At 50.7% G+C, this 21,838-nt stretch overlaps 1 protein-coding gene across 1 annotated transcript in view; it reads left to right on the top strand.

Moving 5' to 3' along the window:
* The window catches only part of PDIA5 (protein disulfide isomerase family A member 5), a 91,349-nt gene that overhangs the window by 43,185 nt on the left and 26,326 nt on the right, over positions 1–21,838 (top strand). Inside the window, exons 8-11 of the mRNA XM_007109053.4 lie at positions 2,482–2,549; positions 9,416–9,507; positions 9,601–9,672; positions 16,234–16,370. Of these exons, the coding sequence (XP_007109115.2) occupies positions 2,482–2,549; positions 9,416–9,507; positions 9,601–9,672; positions 16,234–16,370 (369 nt within the window). The remainder of the gene's footprint in view (positions 1–2,481; positions 2,550–9,415; positions 9,508–9,600; positions 9,673–16,233; positions 16,371–21,838) is intronic.

Raw genomic sequence — 21,838 nt, 5'->3', positions numbered from 1 at the left:
TCGTGACAAATCTGGGTCCCGAGGACTTACTGATTATTCAGTGAATGTTTGTTGAGTGAATTAATGAGAGGATAAAAGGGCTGGTGCTCTAACTTTTGGGGTTTGAGAGTGATAATTAGTCTTCTCTCTTCCCCTTCCTCCCGAGTGAATCAGTTGAAAGATAAACTCAAATAGGGATCACAGTACAAGCTCTATTTTAGGTAAAGCTCAAGTGGCAACTGGCTTGGCCCAGAGCTTCTTGTTACTCTTCCATCTCTTCTTCCCCTCAATAACTTCTTCACCTGGTACTCCACCCATGGGGACAGCTGGCTGACCGACACTTGTTTAGGAGTCACGGGGGATAATGTTGTTGCAGGCTATAGACCGGCAGAGCTGGGGGAGAGAGGCCACACCTGTGAGGACAGGCAGTAAACTCCTGAATGTGACCCAGTGGGTGTCCAACTTCCCCCATCTCATCAAGTCACTGACTAAAGGGGGGGGTGAAGGGCTTCATGTGTGCCCCCTTCATCCTCTCTCCTGGGGAGTGGAGTGACATCCCCATTCCCGGTGGAAGTGTCACCCCACCATGGACGGGGAGGCAGGCTCTCAGGCCTTGTGCTGGTAGAGGCCCCCCTGCTGGTGCCTAGTTCTGCCCGCCTTCCCAGGTGCTGGCTCTACCCTCAGCCTACAGGGCAGGTGTTGTCTCCACCTTACAGATGGGGAGGCTGAGGCTCAGACCGCTTACATTGCTAGCCCGGGGTCACACAGGCAGCAGTGGTCAAGGGGTGATGCACACCTGGGTCTCATTCTCCCCAGAGCTGACCTCCCTCCTCTGCCTCTGCCATGCGGCCTCCCACCCCTACCACGTGGCATCCACCTGGTGGAGCTTGGGCACCCCGGGGAGCTGGCATTGCTGTCTCTGTTTCCATTCTCCTCTCCGAATCCCCGCAGAGGGAACAAGGCCCCCTGACAAGTGCCATATTCCTCCCTTCCAGTGCTTGTGGGGAGCATGCTGTGGTGGCAGCTGCTGGGGAGAGGTGCCTCTTGTCTTCTGAGGGCAGATGCTGTGGGATTGCGCTGCAGACTGACCTCACAGCAGCTCCTGTGTCTCCTTGAGTCTGAGCCTGAACTAACGGCATGTACTTAAGCCCAGGTGTAATGCTCTGGTGTGTGTGTGTGTGTCCATCTGTTTGCCAGACAGGAACGTCAAGGAGGGGGCTGTGGGCATTTTGAGAGTTTTATGTCAAAATATCCTGCATTGCATCTTGTCTAGTAGACTTGGTGCTGGGGAGGTTCAGGTGGTCTCCGGGGAGTTTTGACCTGCTCACGGTTCTCCAATGTCTATATCTGGCCCAGTGGCTGAGAGCAGCTCTCTACCTGCGTTACTCTGCCCACGGCCTGCCAAGGCATTAGCTAAACGTGGATTAGAGCTTGTTAGTCTGCCGCTGCGTGGCCCTGTCCCCACTGTGCCCTGTCGAGATGACATCCAGACTGACGTGGGTTCCAGGCAGCTTTGGTGTCTGTGGCCTTCAGAAGCATCTCAGAGCCTGTTTTGCAGCAGAGCGCCTGTCAGAAAGAGTAACAGCCTTGTGTGTCAGAATTCCTCCTGTCTGAGGAAACTGGGGCTCATGTCCTGCGCGGTCAGTGCCTATGTGTGGCTTGTTCTGGTTGAAGGGAAGGGGTGGGTTTAAATCAGAGTCTCTCTGAAGTAGTAGTGGGTGTTGGGGCCTGGCTGTCTTGGCCCTGAGCCCCCCAGATTTGGGGGTTTCACCACCCAGGAGAGGAGTGTGACCGTGGTGGACCAGAGAGGGCGGAGTCAAAGACATCGCGGAGTTCCCCAGTGTCAGTGCTGGAAGGGGCCTGAGGCCATCTGGTCCAACACGCCTCATTTGCCAGAAGGGGCAGCAGCCCAAAGAGGTGACCTGTCGGGGCCATCCAGCAGGTCGAGGGAGGATGAGAACTTGCGTGTCTGATCCTGGCCAGCGCTCGGCTGCCTCTAGCCATGGTGTGATTCATTGTTAATGACGGAAAAGAGGCAGAAAATCCGCAAAGCCATTGTATGTATGGTTGCACATTTTTCCACCTAATAGCATTTGATTCAGGTTCATCTGCAGCCCCTGGCTGGGCAGCGAGGGGAGGCTTTTAGTTGCGCACAAAGGGGGTGCTTTCCTGGCACCTGCTCTGGCTCCCTGAATTCCCGTTGAACTCATCCTCAGCTCTAAATTATTCAGTGCTTTGCCCTCCCCCAGCTGCGTCACATTTGCTTGTCAGTCCCGCGTTTATTGAGTCACTGCTGGGCTGGGTCCTGTTTATGCCATCGAGTTTGTCAGCTCTTGGGGGTCTGGGGCCTCTACCTCTGTCCCCATGTGCTCCCAGAGCCTGGGGCAGTCCTGGCTTCTGGAGGTGGGATAAATGCTTGTTGGTGGAGGTTGGCCTGAGGGGAGAGAGGGCGGAGCATAGGGCCAATTGTAACCGTTTGGTTTTTCTCCTGCTGGTGACTAGGGTGCAGCGTGTGCAAGAGGATAATGCCGCATTTCCAGAAGGCTGCGACCCAGCTGCGGGGCCAGTTCGTAAGTGAGGCACCATGGGCCAGGTGGGGCTGCCTGCCAGCTCCCTACTTCTTCCTCTCTCCCTGGGAGATTGTGGAGGACGGGTGCAGGGTGAGGGGAGAGGGCAGGTTTTGAAATCACGGGAAGGACTTATTCTATTACTGCTGCCCCTGCTGCCCCAGGCGTGTGGTTCAGAGACCTGTCCTCAGTGGATGCTGAGAACTCACCAGAATTGCCGGGACCAGAATTTGGTGCCTGTCAAAGACCAGTAATCAAATAGCCAGGAAACCAGCGAAGCACGTTCGGTGTCGCCGAGAGGCCAGGGGCCGACAGCAGACCATCAGGGGTCTAGAATGATGGGGGCTGGGCTCCAAAGCAGGCCAAGGCTCTCCCGGTGCCGGGGAGCCCAGTGGCAAAGAAAGGGGGCCACGGTGACACCAACGCTGGGCCCAAAGCACAAGAGGGTCCATGAGGCAGCCTCCTGCCCAGGCTTGCAAGGCTCTGTGGTTCCTGTGGGGCAGGAAGAACGTTGGAACCACAGCAGGGAGAGGTGGTGGGGGGCTGGAAACCTGAGCCCACGGGTTTTCGGAAGGAGAGTGTGCCGGGGAGCAGGCGGGAGACAGGGTTGTCTCAGGGATGCCCACCTTTAGGAGACAGGAGGGGAAGGGGAGCCACTGAGGAAACAGGCCTTCAGAGAAGTAGGAGCAACCAGGATGGTCAGTGAGGGAGGAGGGGAGGCCGGGGCAGTCAGACCTCACCCAGGGCTGAGCATCAGTCACTGACGGGCCTGGTCGTCTCTGTGTGTCCTTCGCCTTGCCAGGCTTGTCTCTTCTGTGCCATAGGTCTGTCCATTTTTGCACTTACCCCGAGCCACAGAGGTTTGGGGGTTTTTGTTTCGTTAGTTTTGGGTGTTTGTTCTTTTTTTTTCTTTTTGGTGGCGACAGACAAATAACTTCTAGCTCCTCTGAGAGCATGGCAAAATCCATATTCCTTTCCTGAAAGGTCATCAGATGCCATCTCAGTGGGGTGGGCCAGAGTCCCACCAAGGGAGTCCTGAGATCTTAAAACTGCATCATGATCTTTATGGATCAAATTAAGTTGCTGATTAGTTCAGAGTCAATTTTAAAAAGTTTAAATGGCAGCCCCTGAGCATGGTGACAGCCCTGCTAGCTGGCCCCAGGATTGGGTTGCAAAGAACCAGGTGCTTTCTCTTTTGACCTCATTTCTGGGGAGACACCAATGTCCTGCTTGTTTCTCACTAATAAACTTTTAGCAACTTGCCTGGAGACGTTTGGCCCTGGGCCACACATATCTCACTCTGGGGAAGTTTCACTTCATATTTTGGGGCCTCAATAGATACCATATTTTAAGATTATTTCGCCTGGAGAAGAGACTTAATTAGCCACAGAGTTCTTTCTGCTGCACCCGCATACACTTAGACAACCGTTCAGCTCACCCTCCAAACTCTGTGGCGCAGTGGAGGGTAAAGAGCTCCAGCCCCAATCAGATGACAAATTAGCTGGCCAGCTCCGTCAAAGCAGGTGAGGTCTTGGTGCCAGTCTCGTGCACTTTCTGGAAGATTCTCAGCCAATGCTGCCTCTACCTGCCAAACTCAGCATTCCTCCAGGCCCCTCCTGTGCTCCCCCAGAGCCTGTCTCTGCCTGGCATGCACTTCATATTTTGGGGCCTCAATAGATACCATATTTTAAGATTATTTCGCCTGGAGAAGAGACTTAATTAGCCACAGAGTTCTTTCTGCTGCACCCGCATACACTTAGACAACCGTTCAGCTCACCCTCCAAACTCTGTGGCGCAGTGGAGGGTAAAGAGCTCCAGCCCCAATCAGATGACAAATTAGCTGGCCAGCTCCGTCAAAGCAGGTGAGGTCTTGGTGCCAGTCTCGTGCACTTTCTGGAAGATTCTCAGCCAATGCTGCCTCTACCTGCCAAACTCAGCATTCCTCCAGGCCCCTCCTGTGCTCCCCCAGAGCCTGTCTCTGCCTTAAATGGTCGTGTCTGCTCATCTTTGCTTTTGTTCTGGATCGCTTTGTCCACCAGTTGATACTAATTATAATAAGGTCTTCTCACTGAGATGTGAGTTCTTGAGCGTTTCTTCAGCACAGAGCACAGGCCAAGTTCAGAGTAGGTGCCCAACACATGCTGATGAATGAATGAATGAGCATGTGGCTTACTGGGTACATTTTATTTTAAGCTCTATATTTACATTAAAAGCGATATTCTCCTTTTTGAAAGGAATTCAGAGCATCAGTTCCTAAGGACGGAGGCAAAGTGGGAAGGACGTTTGTGGGACAAGGGCCCTGGGTTCACAATAGGCTCACTTGCAAGGTTAGCCCTGAAGATTACTTGTTAAGGGTACCTGCTTCCAAAAATGGAAAAAAACAAAACAAAACCCAGTGTCTGCTTCTCCTGCTTGGGCCCAGGTCAAGAAATAGAAAAAGGTGAACCTCCCAGTTCCCTAGACAACGTTATAGAAAAGTCAGTGGGATTGTTCAGGTGCCCAATGAGGTTGGCCAATCAAGCCCAGCTTTGGCCAGGTGTTAGTTACCTCTGTGTTATGTGAACTCATCCATTACTTTCCTTCTGTATTTTCTTGGGGCTTGTTTTGTTCTGCTTTCCCCTTAGTTTCTTAGGAAAGCACCTTTTGAAAAGTTCTCACCCTTTTCCAGCTCCATAAAGGAGGAAGGGTCTGAGCCACTGGGGACATCACCTCCTTCAGGAGGCCTCTGGAGGCCAGGGCTCATGGTGCAGCCACAGCTTCCCAGGAACAGGGCATCCAGAGGTGTGGATTCCTTTTTGTCCTTGCACACGGGGCAGAGATGGGCTGCTGGTCCCCTGAAATCAAAAGCTTGCTCCCCACCGCACTGCTGAAATCCAGCTGGGTTAGCACCTCCTGTTTCCTCTTCATCTCTGTCATGTTTGGGCCCTTTTTGTCTGGCCGTGTCTGTGGCAGGGGTTAGAAACCTTCCTCCTCTACAGATTTCTTGGGAGGTGTCCAACCTAATGATGTCATTAAGTTGGAAGCGAGGCTGGGTCAGGGATGGACAGCCTTGGCCATTTTCCAGACTCAGATCTGCCTCTTTTTTTTTTGCTGTCACTGACATCTGGTGAGTCATCGGCATCTGTCCCATCTACTCCTACTAATTGACATCCTCATCAGCAGCCGCTCCCATCTCAGAGCAGAGCCCATCCTTGTCTGTTTCCTCTTCCCAGCCTTGCCAGTTATTGACGTTCACACTGAGTCTTTTGTTAACCTTGGCCATGATGGGCCATCTGGGTGTATACAGTGAAATGTGTCGGTCTTGGTGACAGATTTGTGCAGATCAGACTGTGGTGCTGGCTGTTACTAACCGACCGGGAGATGTTGGGCAAGTTGCCTTGGAGCCTTCACTTCCCCCATCCTTAAAATGGGGATGATAACACCAACCCTGCCCACCTCACTGGGCTGTTGGAAGAGTGAATGGGCTGGTGCGTGGAGAACAGCTCTATAGCCTGCAGACACTTCACAGATGCAGATGACTGACACCTCCACCCAGTTTCCACTGCTCTGTGCTTGCTGTTGCTTCCACTCACCGAACGGGGTGCTCCCAAGGGTCTGCTTTTCACCCTCTTTCCTTTCTTATTAACACATTGGAACAAGGGCCTGGCACTGTACTCTCCTTGTCTCCTATGGACTGTCCCTCAGTGATTTTTATCTACATCTATAGCTCAACAAAATGTAGCTCCATGGAGCCTGAGTCTCTAAGCTCCAGTACCACTTGTCAGACTGCTTGCTTCCCATCTTGGTCTGGATTCTTCTCCTTGGGTCCCAGATGCAGGATGTCTAAAATAAAATTCAGTGTCTTTCCATCTGGCAGGTGGTCAGCTTTCCTTCACGACTCCTCCCCAGCACCGCAGGCTCCTCTGCCAGTGTGCCTTCTTGCCAGGCCATTGTCATCCATCTCTCCCCCTCACATCCTCCATCCTCTCCCTGCCCACCAGCCCCGGTCAGACTCTGGTTAGCCCATACAGGGTGGTTGCCAAAGACTGCTGACCTGTCTCCCTGACCTGTGACTTTCTCCGTACAACCCCCGATAGCTCTCCGGCACCTCCTGAATAAAGTCCTGGTTTCTTAGACATTAAAGCCTGGTCCACAGCGACCTCAGTGAACTCGCCCAGCCTCCTCTCCCTACTCCCTTCTGTGTGTCCTACAGTTAAACCAACATGGTCTCAGTTCTTGAGCCACATCTTGTTTTGTCTTGTCTCCATTTTCTCTTCCTGGAATGTCTGTGGAAATGTTACCCTCCTTGACCACTAGCTCACGCGCTCCTGCTTTGTGGAGTTTCCCTGATGGTTCCTGTCACAACATGAGCTGGACATGAGGAAAATCATGTTGTGTCAGCCGACTGGCCCCAAGCACACGTGGCTCGGTGTCGGGTACGGTGGCCCTAACTTCTCCTTAGGTTGAGACCAGTTTTGCCTCATTTGGATTCACAGACTCCAAAAAGTGTCTGTAAGTAGTTGTTCAAAAAACAGTTATCTCATTAACTAATAAACGACCCCAAAGTAGTCAGAAGTGCTACAGAAACTCAGAGAATTAAGAGTTCATCACAAGCAAAGGTGGTTTAGAAAGGCCACCTAGGGGAGTGGGATTTGATTTGCCTTAAAAGATGGATGAGTCTTCGGTGGTAGCCGAGAGAGGGGGGTGGGCAACATGAGCAAAGTGGGTAGAATACTCGAAGTCAGGGCCAGGAGAATACAGCATGGGTTCTGGGAGTGTGAGCAGATCTGCAGAGCTTCTTAGTGGTATTAGTGAAGACGGCTAACAGATTTTGAGTGTTGTAGATACTTTACTTGTACCATCTCATTTAGTCTTCACAGCAACCAGAGGAGGAGCCTGCAGATGAGGAGACTGAGGCACAGAGGCAACTGTGACTTGCTCAAGGAAAACATCTACTGAGAGAGGAGTTAGGATTTAGACCCAGCATCCTAACCCCTGAGCCCAGGCTCCTAGCCACTGTGGTATATTACCATCTGCAAGGGGCCCCAGACGGCAAACAGTCCAACTTCCTGTGCAGAAATCTCAGACTGTCTCATTCCTGGGAGAATTAAAAACCTAGACCCTAGCAGGTGCACAATTAAGGGTTTTGTAGGAAAGAAGAATTAAAAAACGAGACAGGGACCATATGGTCTTTGAGTGTGGAGTTAGACTTTAGCCTGCATTCAGTGGAATTGAAAGGTTTTGCACTGGGAAGTGATGTAATGAAAGAGGAGGATGTGGAAGATTAATCTTGTGGTGAATGTGCACTGACACTGGGGAGATCAATTAGACATTAAAAAAGAACTCTAAAGTAGACAATTATTACTGGAACAGGCTGCTGATTCAGTCTGGGGAAATGAGCAGACGGGCTTTTAGAGTGTTCCAGGGCTTCTAGTAAGTTCTGTCTCAGGCTTATTTTCCCTGTATTCCTTGTAGCATCCCACAAGGGGGTGGGAGGAAAAAAAAACAGATTTAGCAAGCATTTATTATGTGTCTGCTGTATGCCAGGCACTGTGCTAGGTACTTAAAATGGTTCATAAGCTATGTTTAGACACCTCTAGGGATGGAGCTGCCAGAGGCACAGGTAGCTCCCATCACCCAGGATTTGGTAGGAAATAAAGAACTTGAGAACCAGTTTTGCGCTAAAACCTCTGACTTGGGTCATCCCATTCAGTTCTCTTAAGAGCCCTGTGATAGTCTCCCCACCCACGTCTTCCAAACAGGGAACCTCAGGGGGGGTGAGTGACTTCTCCAAGGTCACGCGACTGCCAAGTGGAAACCGTCCTCTGACTCAAGTTCGTTGTCCACTGTCTTTCCCGTTTTCTCTCCCTATGCCTCCTTACGTAACATTCAGCAAAATTCTGCTTCCTGGTTTCTTCTTTCTACTTCTGTAACTGCGGCTGGCTTTTTTGAACTTCCTCTCCCTGCCCCTCTCTGCCACCCGGCGTTGTGGAACAGCCTTCTTGCATCTGGCCGCACTGTGTTCTCTCGTGAGAACAGATCCAAAGTCCTTTTTCCGGGCACCTGATCCTGCCATATAGAAAAAAGTTCCTGCTTCAGGAAGGGAGTTCTAGGGGACTCATTCTGGGTTGTTCTTAGTACATAGGCTTCTCATCAGTAACACAGCTACTGCAGTTTTCCTTTCCCATTCGGGGGTGTTGGATATGTGGACCCCTGCAACCAGAACATGTTCAGACTTCAGGGATGATGGTCAAATGATGCTGTAGGGGATGGTCACCCACAGGAGGCCTCACAGGGTTTAGAGGGAGGAGAGTTAGGCAGGCGGATGGTCATGAGAACCATGCAACCTCCTTGGCCACATTAACTGTGAGATCTGAGAATATTGCACATGAAGCCGGGGTGGACAGACTGAGGTATCCAGGAAGGTGTCCAAGGGTGCCTTAGAGTGGTAGAGTGGCTCAGTGGTGATTCCATAACTTGGGAGAAGAGTACAACCTTAGTTGACATGGGCAGAGAAAAGGCATAATATGTACTTGGGTGGCAGTGAACCCGCTCTAGGACCTGGTTGACCTTGGTAACAAGGCCAGGTTTCTTCTTCAACCCTCAGAACTTTGTTTTGCTCTGGGATGGTTTTTCCCACAGGGCAGGCAGAAGGGAATGCCTGTGTGGGGGGCAGCCCTCGGGCCCAGATGACTGCTTCTTCCAGAGCACTCGGGCATCGTTCCCAGCTGGCTTGGCTAGCCTTGCTCCCCGGCTGCCCTGGGCTGTGCGTCAGACTGTGAGGCTTCATCTCCATCATCTGTTTCTGGTGGGACAGCTGGGCAGGCATGGACAAGGTGAGGGTGTCTGTGGGCGGAGAGTGGACAGGTCTGTTCTCCCTTTGCTCCCAGGTGCTGGCCGGGATGAACGTCTACTCCTCGGAATTTGAAAACATCAAGGAGGAGTACAGCGTGCGCGGCTACCCCACCATCTGCTATTTCGAGTAAGTCCCTTGCTTCTGTGCTGACGCTCGCTCCCCTCCATGACGGCGTTTGCCTCCCTGGCTGAGCCCACGGTGTCTCCTCATGTTTCACAGGAAAGGACGGTTTCTGTTCCAGTACGACAGCTATGGGTCCACAGCTGAGGACATTGTGGAGTGGCTGAAGAAGTAAGTTGGCGTTTGCCTTGGTGGTGGGGGGGGAGGGTACCCAGAGGGGGAGGGGCATCTGCCGGGCCCCAGGGTGTCCCTGGTCACAGGGCTCCGGCTGGTGGTTGGGAAGAGAATGAGGAAAGAAAGGACCATTTTGTGCTGCCCACGCAACTGTCTGTGGGCTGCATCTAGGTGAGGGTGGGGATCTGTGCGTGCAGAATGTGCGAGTCGGGAGGATTTCACGTGACTGGTCGTGATGACTGCATTTCAGATAGGTTTTTTTCCCCTTAGTCTACCTGATGGCTAGAAGTATTTCTCACCCAGGACGGCAGGTTTGAGAGAGGTTCCGCTGCAAGTCTCTGAAAATAGAGTTGTCAGGCAGTGGAACACTCATTTCAAACATAACACTTTGTATTATGTGCCATGAAGCTAAGAAGTGTCCTCATGCCTTAGATTTGCAGACTGCTTTGCCGTTCACCATGCAGCCCCGCGGAGCTGCTTCATAGCAACCTGTGGTCCTGTTTATAATGTGATTAGATCCTTATAACCCAAACCTCCCGTGCACCTGGAGTCCCCCGCCCCCCCATGCTAGGTGTGTGACTTTTGCGTGATGCTTGGACCCTGACTGGTGTGTTGGATGGGGAGTCTGTCTCCCCAACACCTTCTCTGTGGCCGGAGCTCTCCTGAAGCCCACCCCGGAACACTCACCTGCTCTGGGCTCTGCCTGTCACCGGCCTGGCACTTGCCAGTCACTGCCAGTGTGTGGTTATTTGTGCACAGTGCTTAGAATAAGAACAGCATTTTGGAGCATTTTGGGAGCTCCACGTTGTGGCTGACCCTGTTCTAAGCACTTTATGTCTCATGGAATCCTCAGAACAGCCCCATAAGGAAGATATTATTATTACCCACCCTTATTTCATGAATGAGGTAACTAAGCAGAGTGATGAAGTAGCTCGTCCAAGCTCCTGCAGCTGACAAACAGAAGGGCCAAGTGGAAGCAGTCCTCTGAATCAAGTTCGTTGTCCACTGTCTTTCCCGTTTTCTCTCCCTATGCCTCCTTACGTATTATTCAGCAAAATTCCGCTTCCTGGCTTCTTCTTTCTACTTCTGTAACTGCTGCTGGCAGTTACAGGGTTGGCCCCAGGCAGCAGCTCCCCCGAGTTCTGGCCGGAGCCTCTGCCCTTTCCCCAGCTGCCAGCACGGTGGATATTTATTGACATCATTACCACAGGGGCACAGGGTTAAAGAATTAGCTATCCAAAGCAATGAGGTTGAAAATGTGTATTTTCAGAATGGGAAAGGAAGATAAATTTTGTACCAAAAAAAAATACCCCAAAACCCACAACAAACTGTTTGATTCTAAAGGTTGAAACTCTCAATCTTCTGTTCTGTGGGTTCCCAGGGGCCCAGGAGATAAAACACCGTGGCAGAACCATGTTTGCATGGTGTCCTTTATTTCTTGGAAGCATTTTCACATCTCTGTCTCCATCTATTACCTCATTTCCAGCCCCTGCCCAGGAAGGCAGCTCCCCATTATCCTGTACTCATTGTCTTAACCTGGGCCTTCGCACCCCTGTTTTCATTTTTCACTTGATAATAAGCATGTCCTCTCCTTCAGCCAGACATATCTCGCTCTGCTTTGGGAGAAGGTTTCAACAAATGGCAGTCTCATTTGTCACCAGAGCATAAAACCTGCTTCCCTCCCCCTTCTCTAACCTTTTCTGGCTTCAAAATACACTCGTATCTTCTTGGAAGGATGAGGTTTATTTTTTTTTTTTTTTAGAAAGTGTTCAGAATTGCATGCTAGCCCTGGACCAGGGGAGCACGTCAGTGGCTTTTCTGAGACGGGGTATTATCTCCCCACTGGACTCTGCCACTCCGTCCCCCACCCTACCCAGGCCCATCGCAGCTCCTCCACCAGACTCTGTCCCGGGCCCCACTCCTACCCCCAGGGCTGCCTCCTGATTCCTGTCCTGGGCTGGCCCTCCCCACTTCCCACCTCCACCTTCCTCCCTCTCCTCACCCCCATGGGCAGGAGACCTTGTTAGCAGCTTTTGGTTCACCCTGGGTCTCCAGTCTCCAGGCGGCTGAGGTTGGTGGGGTAACTCCGGGGAAGGGAAGACAGCATCCGGGTCCCCCCGGGCAACACCTCTGGAGCCACCCAACCACCTGTGGTCCCTGTGCTGGAGGTGCACACATGGGGGCCGCTCCTCCAAAGGCATGACCATAGCCCACTCCCCCAGCACAGCCGGGGGCAGGGAGGCGACTTCCTCAAGGACCCCCAGTGAGCTGCCTCATCTCATGCCTCAGCAAGATCTAGCAATGTCACTGTGCTGCCAGCTAGCTTAATTTTTTAAAAAGTCTTTTCTGATTTTAAGGCTATCAGTGAGCTATATCATTATTGAAAAACTTAAATATTTAGTTAAACAAGGGGAAAAGTGGCCCCCTTACTCCACTACCCAAAGATAACGTGTGGTGATATTTGGCAAATTTCCTTCTAGATTCCCCCCCAAACATATACCCAGCTGTGTGCGTGTGCGTGCGTGTGTGTGTGTGTGTGTGTGCGTGTGTGTGTGTGTGCATGTGTGTGTGTGTGCATGTGTGTGTGTGTGCATGTGTGTGTTTTCCTGGTGCCAGGTGTTTTAAGTCTTCACCAGGTTTCCACCAAATCCTGGTGGGTGTGTAGCAGTGATCCTACCTCTCCTGCTTCCCTGCACTTCTTCCTTGGGCCTCTGCATTGGCTACTCATGGCTTATGGTCACCAAATGTAGAAGGATGAGGGTGGATCCAGCCTTGCTAATTCCCTAGATCAGGGGTCCCCAACCCCCGGGCCGTGGATCGGTAGTGGTCCGCGAACTGTTAGGAACCGGGCCGCACAGCAGGAGGTGAGTGGCGGGCCAGCGAGCGAAGCTTCATCTGCGGCTCCCCATCGCTTGCGTTACTGCCTGAACCATCCCCCACCCCCACCCCCAATTTTTCCCATCGTGGAAAAATTGTCTTCCACAAAACCGCTCCCTGGTGCCAAAAAGGTTGGGGCCGCTGCTCTAGATGACTTTCAGAAGCACAGGAGAGAAGAGCCAGATCCTGCTCTCTGACATGTGACTGGCGAGTGGGCCAGGCAGGGCATCCCTGGTGTCGGAGTGCCCCAGGGCCCTGGGGTAGATGTGATGATCCTGGCAGTGTGCCCTTTTGTGCTTCTGGCAGCTGCGTTTCTCATTCCACTCTCTGCAGATTTCCTGCTACTCAGTTGGGCTTGGCAGGTAGAGGGTGCAGAAGTAGCAGTCCATTTTGACCTAGCTACCCATTTCTGCCTGTGTATTTTTATACTAACCAGAAGTGGACTGAAAACAAACACAAAGCGTTCTTGACTTGTCATGTTTTGAGTTGCATCTTCTTATCAATGGCATGTGTACCTGCCTCAGGCAAGGATGTGCTTTGTGTGAACTTCCCAGTCCTGGAGAACCTGGGAAGTCAGAGTTGCAGGATTGGAAGGGAATGTGAAAGTCAGTGAATCTGCCCCCAGCAATTAATTCCCTTTCAGTGTTGTGTTACCTCTAGGACAGATGTAGTTACTCCATCCCGCTTAAACACCTCAGAGGACAGGGCCTCGACTCATTTTGAGGGTGTCCACTCCTGTTTGAATGATTCTTATTGAGGTTATGAATGATATCTAGGAACATTTGGGTAGTACTTCATACATTCATGTCCATTATCTGTCTAGATGTACCTGCAAGGCAGATGAAGAAGGGCCTACAAATATACTGCCTTGTAGATGTTTTAAGTCAGGCTGGTTGCCTAAGCCCCTAGAGCTGGAAGGTGGAGGAAACAGGACTCAAAGCCAGGTCTTCTGACTCCCAGTCCGGCTCTTTCTCTCTTATCTGTTGTAGATAGAACAGTCTTAGTTCTGTTGAGCTAAAGTTTCTTTCTCTGGAGCTTCCACTTGGTGTTGGTTCTCCTTTATGGAGCCATAGAAAATAAATCTTAGTTTTTCTTCCCAGTGCAGTCTGAAATGTTTGAAGTCAGCTGTTGTGTTCCCCATGTCTCCTCTTCTCCTGGTTAGACACCTCCAGTTCCTTCAACTATTCTTCTCTCATTCCCTTGTTGATTCAAAAAGAGTTTATTGGGTATCTGCTTTGTGTTAGGCGTAGGAGGTAGAGAGATAATCTAGAGGGAGCCCCATTCTTTAAGGAGAGAGACAGTAAAAAGCATAGTTCAGTGATAGTGCCCTCTTACTGCTGTGCCCAGCTCTGCAGGCCTCTCCAGAAAGCAAACTTCCTGCTGTCCACTGAGTGGGAGAGGGGCACCCACCTGGCTGCTGGGGAGACTGACAGGATCTGAGGGCCTCCCATTCAGCCCCAGGCCACAGCCCTGCTTTAAGGGGGTCCTCCTGGTCCTTCGGAGCCTTTGCATATTAGGGTGGTTCTTGGGCCCCTGCCCCCTCTGAGCACCCAGCACCTCAAGTTTCCACCCTCTAAGAAAGGCAGAAGTTTTTTGCTAAGTCGGTTTTCTAGCTTCTAAATTTGCACTGACCTCTTTTTCTCTCTTTGCTGTTGTCTTCCTTGTTCTTTTGGCTCTTGTGGGTTCATACTTTTTTTTTTTTTTAAACTCTTGTACTGTTATTTTAGTGGTTTTGGAGTATGTCCTCCATGTTTAACTAGAAATTTCTCAGGCACTTTCATATGCTTGTACTGCTGCTGAGGCATGGCTTCTCCATTCTGTGTGTATAGTCTTGCTGGATTTTTAAAAATTATTTTAATTTTAGAATAGATTCCTTTCACATAATTAAAATAATTTTTTTAAGGATACTTAAAAATTATACATTGAAGTTTTCCTTTTATCTGGTTCCTTCATCCTATTCTCCCTCCTACCCCTTAGAGGTAACAACTTTAATTAGTCCTTATGCAGATAACACGCAAACATGAATAAGTATTTTTTATCTCTCTCTATTTTATGCAGAAGTTAGCACATTATGGCCTGTTGTGTATATCCCAGCAGTCTACCCACATCAGAGTGTAGGGGAGCTTCTTTGTCCTCCTTTACCACGCTCAGCCCTCCATCGTGCAGAAGGACTACAGTTTACCTACCAAGGGACACTGGGTTCTTCTAGTCTTTGCTATGACAAATCATCTACAATGAATACCTTGGAATGTATGTAATTTTGCATGTGTCCAGGTGTATTGGAAAGATAGATTCCCTGAAGTGGAGTTGGTGATGTTTTCAGGGATTGGTGTTTTGAGCCGAGGTTTTGGAACCTAGGTTTCTTGGTGTTGGTCTGGGACCATTGTCTGGCTGGTGATGCATTCTAAAGCTTGATTTTGCCATCAGCGCTACCTGACATTGGATGTGCACGGGCTCAGAGTGGTTTGCCCTCTCCCTGCCACTTCCCATTGCTTCAGACCAGGGTGGCTGAAGCCACCAGTGGGGCCTCGTCCAAAGCACCAGAGAGGGCTTCTGAAGGTGCCGTCAGACCCAGATTCTGCCGTGGGGTGGGGCTGGCAGGTTCCACTGTGTCAGCTGCATGGGAGGGTTGCAGATTCCATTGCGTGGGCAACATTGGTCTCATGAATTCTCAGCCCTGGCTGCTGGAACTTTACACTTTTTTTCTACTGTAAGCTCTCAAAGGCAGGAAACAATGGTTGTCTTTTCACATTTGTCATCCTAAAGTGTTTTTTCAAAGTAGCGATTACGGTGCTCTGGCAAAGGTGTTCATAAAGCATCAGGGAGTTTGTGTCACTAGCAGCCTTATCCTCAACTTTGGAGCAAGAGAGGGCGGCTGTGAGCCTCCCCCGTCACAACAGCTGGTGACATAGATGTCAGCACATGGCTGTCCCAAGTGGAGGCAGGCTCCAGGGAGGTTAAGCACCAGCCTGAGGTTTTGCAGCTCGTGGTGGCAGAGCGCGGATTTGGACTGACCTCTGAGCCTGGCCCTTTCTGCTCCAGCGTTCTGCCTCTGGAGAACCAGATAACTTTGTTCCAGTCTCTAGGAAGGGTTCGTGATGTAGCCTGGATGCTGTCATAGTTAGGGTGCCTTGTTCCCCTGGGCCCCACTCTTCCTCATTACGACCCTCCTCCCACCCTGGTCGGTGAACGCCCTGCACCCGCCTCCCCGGCCCCCAGCCCTTCCCGGGTATTTGGTCTTTCTCAGACACCTAGCCTCTGCCTTTCCTCCTCACCACCACCCCTCCCCTCTAACTCCCGCTCCCCGCCCTGTGGGCACCACGCAGCACAACAGTTAACTTTGCCAAAGGTCACTCTTTGCTGTTGCTGTTTTTTCTCGCCAGTTGGCTGAAAGTTTGAAAGAGCTTGAGATACTAACGAACACCCCCGATTCTAGGGAGGAAGTGAGGTTTCTTGATCTTCCCAGAGAGCTGCAGCTGAAGCCACTGTTTGCCACAGGCTATCAGCTGAGCATCTCTGGGCTCTGAGGGGACGGTGGAGGTGGGCAGGGCTGAGGAGTCCTGCTCCGCTCCTCCGGTGGGTCGCGGTGCGCCCCTGAAGCAGGCTGTGCGAGCCGCTGGGGGTAAGGGCTGCGCGGGCCCCGGCGCGTGCTCTGAGCTCTGCCTGTTTTTGGTCTTCCAGTCCACAGCCGCCACAGCCCCAGGTCCCCGAGACTCCCTGGGCAGATGAGGGCGGCTCCGTTTATCACCTGACCGATGAAGACTTTGACCAGTTTGTGAAGGAACACTCCTCTGTGCTCGTCCTGTTCCACGCCCCATGTGAGTGGAACCTTGCTCCTCTCTGCCACAGCCTCCCTCCCTCGGGCGCTGCAGGGCGGGCGCCGCTCTGAGCCTTTAGATATTACCTAGGACGGCAATCATCCCTCAACTTACAGGTGGGGAAACTGAGGCCCCAAGAGGGCCCGAATCTTGCCCAGTAGTTGCAAGGGCACAGTGAGGCCAGGGCTGGAGCCTCAGACCCCGCAGCATCTAGAACAGCTTCTTTCTGCTTCAGCTGGCGTCCGTCACAGCCTGAAGCAGCCTTTGTGGATCAAGGAAGGAAAACATGTGAATGCTGTAAAATGTGTTTGCAGTATTGGCTGAAAAGCCCTGTAGCTCAGGAGTTTTCTAGGCCAGTGTCCTCCCCATTCCCATGGAGAATGGAAAATTGATTGTCATTCGTTTCTGAGAGGGAGAAGGCTGCTTCCGGAAAGGTGAGCAAGAGGATGACAGCCCCTGGGCACAGAGTTCCAGGGAGCAGCTCCTGGGAAAGGTGGGCCCATCCTGATGGGTGAAGAAGGGTGGGTCCCCAGCACCCTGGGACAGAGTGCATGTGTGGGGGTTGCTCCTCTCTCATAGCTTCTTGCCAGCTCTTGGGCCCAGTGATGGTGGGTAAGAGGGAAGAAAAGCAAAAAGAACTACTTCATGGATCAGTGTCATAATTGCCCAGTCCACAGAGGCATCTTTAGTGAGAGAATACTTTATTAATCATCTTTGTCACAGAGATCCTTACGCTATTCGTTGTGTATTGCCTTATGGTGGCCAAGTGGCTGCCCGCAGGGTCATGTCCTTTTATCTTACCCACAGTGCTGCAAAGCAAATATGATTAGCCCCACTTTACAGACAAGGAGACTATTGCACGGAGAAATGGCACTGCTCTGTGAGTCCTGTACTGCTGAGCCCTGGCCTTCCTGTCTTCCGCTTCCCCTGTAGTATCACATGGGTTTGGTTAATCAGGAATTGTTCATATACCACTATTGGGGATTTCCCCAAGTCCTCCTTTCTTATAAGTGCCAAATTCTTAAGAGAATCCAAAGGAAAATTATTTTTGGCCTTTCTTCTTCTGAATTTCTAGAAAAATGACCCCCCAAAACCTAAAAAAAAAACCCAAAACACGAAGTTTCAAAGGGCCTCCTAATTAGGGGCAATGACAGAGAGGGCCTTAGGAGCACATCACGCCCAGCCCTGCAAGGGCTCAGTGAGGGCATCCCTGTGGTTGAAGGTACCTGATGAATGCCTGCCAGGCAGCACTGCAGTGCTCTCCCTGCTGAGCTGTGCTCTCCCGGCCAGTCTCAGAGTTGCTGATGGAAGCAAGTCTTGCAGGGAATCATGCTGGATCCAGAGCTGAACTCACCCTGCCTGCGTCCCTGTCCCAGCAATAGAAGCAGATACCAGCTCACTGTTTTCAGTTCCCCCCGGGAACTTCCCAGCTGTGTGTCAGTGCTTCCAGTTCATGTTGAGAGAGCCGTCTGGCTCCTGGAAGAGCGCAGAGTGGTTTGAGCAGTGCTTTGTGGTTTATGCATCACAGCATGAAGAGTACGTATCCCCTTTGATGAATCCTAACAACATGTACCTGATAGATTGGGATTGTTTAATAATTGTTCATTAAGCCCTTTCTTTATAGAACCCTGGTTGCAGACCCGCAAAAATTTTGGTCTGTGTTCTTTCTTGTACTCTTAGGTTGTAAGCAATCCATTGTAGTACCTGATGCTTGCAGGGTCTGGGCCCCAGAGCCTGGCTATAGAGTTCTTCCCTGCCCCCTCCCCTTATAATGCACCCTCCTCGCTCTCTGAACCAGAATGATCATCACTCCCCCAATCCAAGTCACCTATGGGTATAGAGTAAGGGCTTAATGTAGAAACCAGATGGCAGCTTTTGTTGTCACCATTAGTCATTGTTAATGAGTACACTACCCTTGTTGAGAGGGTTCCGATTGAAATTTAGGAAATGGAAATATCTGAGCCTTCTATTGGTGGGTGTCTGCCTGTTAGGGACCCTGCATTCTCTGATGAGGTGTCTGTCAGCCCCCTGGCTTTGCCTCTGTGTGTGTGTGTGTGTGTGTGTGTGTGTGTTGTGTGTGTGTTTATTTCTGCTGGATTGGCAGAGTCAGAGGGATTAGGGCAAAAGCCCGAGGTGAAGCTCCCTGAAGAACTGCCTGTTTAAATTCCCATCTGATGGGAGTGGCTTTGCATTAAATAATCTCTACACAGTCCTCCTCCTTTATCTAGGAGTGTGGGCTTTAGAAGGGATGGACTGTACCTGGTTTAGAGAGGAATCTGAGCCCAGGAGGGGTGAACTGACAGCAGGGCCCTCTTAGCTGCCTAGCTGGGCATCTCGTGCCGGAGTGTTCCCGAGAGCCCACACTGATCAGAAAACCACTTTTGTGGTGTTTGAGGGACCTAGAGAAAAGGACAAATGTCAGGAGGCCAGAGACTGGCAGTGCTGGCTCATGTTTCCCAAGCTAATAAAATGTGAATTCCGGAAATTACAGTGTTACAGGTGCCGATCCCAGACCAAATAGGGAGTGGTTAAGAAACAGACCATTTTGGAGACCTAGGAAAACAAGTTGGGATCTATCAACATAGAAGATCATAGATTCTACTAAGGATTGCCACATGTGCTTGGTTTGTTTCTTGGGATAGGATTGCTAAGTTGATGAATTAGTGTGTCTTTCTTTTATCAAAAATGAGTTGTTGTTTTCCTAAGTGCAGTAGGGAGAACCGGGCAGGATGAGGCCACCATGAGGGGACCATCCCCTTGGTGCTCTGTGACTGTGAGTCTGGCCTGGTTCTGTCTAGAGGGTGGTACTTGTTTTTTTATAAGCAGTTCTGTTGAAACTATAAAAAGCAAGGCAAACTTTCAAATCTGCAAGGGTTAGAGTTGGAAAAAGGAAGCTAGTTAAAATATCGAACAATTGTATTAAGATTTTAAAAGATCCCCGCAGACTGAAATAGTGGAGCTCAAACTAAAAAGCTGAATTTATCTTGATAACATTTTGATAATTAAAAAAGAGTGCATGTATGTTTTATAAAGGGATAATATAGGAAAATATAGAGAAGAGGATTAACATTATTCCTGATACAGACTCCCAGAAAGAGCCATGGTCTCTCTTTGCAGTGTTATTTCTGTATAGAGAAAGTGCTCAGTGTTCGTTTCTTTCCGGGTCCCACTTGCCTGGAACCTTCTTTGGGTGCCTTCGGAGGAGCCGCACTCCTCGGTTCTTGGCAGGAAAGGCACCTGGGCCGCTGGTTGTTGCATATTAGTAAATATCTCCATTGGCCCCCTGCTTCTTTACCCTCTTTTCCAGCTTTCCTGCCACTTTAATTCCCATCTCAGCCTTTCCTCCCCTCCCCTCCCAGCTGGAGTCCCTTAGAAACCCCACACAGATTCTTCTGCAGCCTGTACTCCTGGTGCCTGAGTTGTCATTGGACAGATAAGCTCAGCCCCCCAGCACAGTGCGGGGGCCTCCACGTACGTGAGCTCCAGTCCTGGCCCCGCTCACACCAAGGGAGCAGGGGGAGCCAAGATTCGCAGGCAGATGTGCCCTCCAGAGCCCACTGTCCAGCATCCTGGGCCTCCTGGGAAGGACAGTGTGATGCGAGCAGTAGCCTCCTAGAGGGCCATGAGCACCATGCAGTGCGAGGACAGAGCCCGGGCCCCTCTGCCGTCCATCTGGCCCTCGGCGCGGGGCCCTGAGTGGATGGGGGAGGCCGCGGCCCCAGGCCTGGCCCCCTGATCCCACAGAGCACTAAGTGGTGTCCGAAGAGGGCGAGGCAGCAGGACACCAGCGGCCACCGCCCCGTGGTGACTTTTGTTTCTTTCTGCAGCATTCTGAACAAGAAGAGTCACTGTACGTTGTTAACTTGTCTTCTCTTGTCACTGTCCGTTTTGCTGCAGTAATGTCTACCTGCTCCTCCCTCTCCGTGTACCTGCAGCCCTGCGTTAGGCCCAGAAGGACATGATGCTGTAATGACACCACCCCACCCCCAGCCGAGTGAGTGTCACTCGTGTGGGGAGGTAGAAGGGACAAAGTGGGGCTCCCAGGAAGGGGGACCCTGAGGAGCAGCCTGTCTCTCCCATGTGGGTGCTGACGGGGCCGACAGGGGCCTAAGAAGAAGCTGCTGGGGCACCAGGGCACCCTTGCTGCCCCGTCCCCAGGGCTACGGCGGCCCGTCCACAGCTCTGCCCCTTTCCTTGGCAACGGGCCGCCTGGGATGAGATGTTTCCTTTGCCATAACTCCCAGCAGCAGGTGTGTGCTGGAGGCCACAGGGCCTGGCCTGCCTTCCAGGGCTGGGCTGCCTCTCTGGATTCGGCAGCAGGTCCCTGTCAGACTCCAGAATTTCTGCTTCTTACTTCATTTATGTCTTATTTCCAAGTAATATATAATCTCTGTAGAAAATGTAGACGGCACAGAGAAATATAAATGATTAAGGAAAAAAACTACCTATAATCCCATAGGTAGGAACCACTTTCCATTTTTTGTCATCATTCTTTCTAGTGGCATTTTCTTTTATTATTCCCTCGTTTTTAACTTTTTTTTTTTAATTACCATAAAGTTAAATTGATTTGTTTTCCTAACACGTGTAGATTTGTGTAACCATCTTGCTGTAAAACTCCTTTGTGCTACCACTTTTATTTTTTAATTACACAAATAATTTAAGAACAATATTAACAACATTCCTGTTATTGGCAGTGCAAGGTTCAAGGGATGCATAAGAATACGGTGTAAACAGTGAAAGTCCCCTCCGCACCCGGTCTCCCTTCCCAGGTTTGACCGGTGCTGACAGTTGGTTATCCTTCTCCTCCTGTACTTCTACCTAAACAACAGGGATCATTTCTTATCCATTTTTCTGTGATTTGCATTTTTTTCACTTATCAGTAAGTAGGTCTTAAAGATAATTTTGTGTAAATGTAGATGTTAGCATATAAATCTACCTCAATCTTTTAAACTAACAAATAGTATTTTATAGTTTACATATGCCATAGATTTTAAACCATCCCCGTCATAGACATCTATTTCCAGTCTTTGTTCAAACAATGCAGTGAACATTTGTAAACATATGTATTTGGGAGCATGTCTAAATGTTTAGGCATGTTAGCCTCCCAGAAGGGAAGGTGCTGGGCCCTGGGGTAAGTGTGCTTGAGCCTTGATAGATACCTGCCGACTTCCCTCCAGAAAGGGCTCACCACACCTGGCAGTGATGGCGGAGCCTGCATCCCCGCCAGTCGTGGATGCTATCAGCTGTCTACATTCCTGCTAAAAAGGGCAAAGGGGCAACTTGTCCACGGCTCCCTGGCTTCCAGGGGAGGTGAGCATCTCTTCATGTGGTAATCAGCCTTACATGTTTCTTCTGTGAACCACCTGTTCATTCCCTTTGCCGATTTTTCTACTGGGTTGTCTTTTTCTTCTTGACCTAGAGCTCCATACTTATGGATATTAATCTTTATCTATTTTCTGTGTTCCAGA

Source organism: Physeter macrocephalus, chromosome 1, assembly GCF_002837175.3.
Source record: "Physeter macrocephalus isolate SW-GA chromosome 1, ASM283717v5, whole genome shotgun sequence".
Classification (NCBI taxonomy): Eukaryota; Metazoa; Chordata; class Mammalia; order Artiodactyla; family Physeteridae; genus Physeter; species Physeter macrocephalus.
The sequence above is the reverse complement of the archived record's forward strand: the minus strand, read 5'-3'. Positions and strand labels throughout refer to the sequence as shown.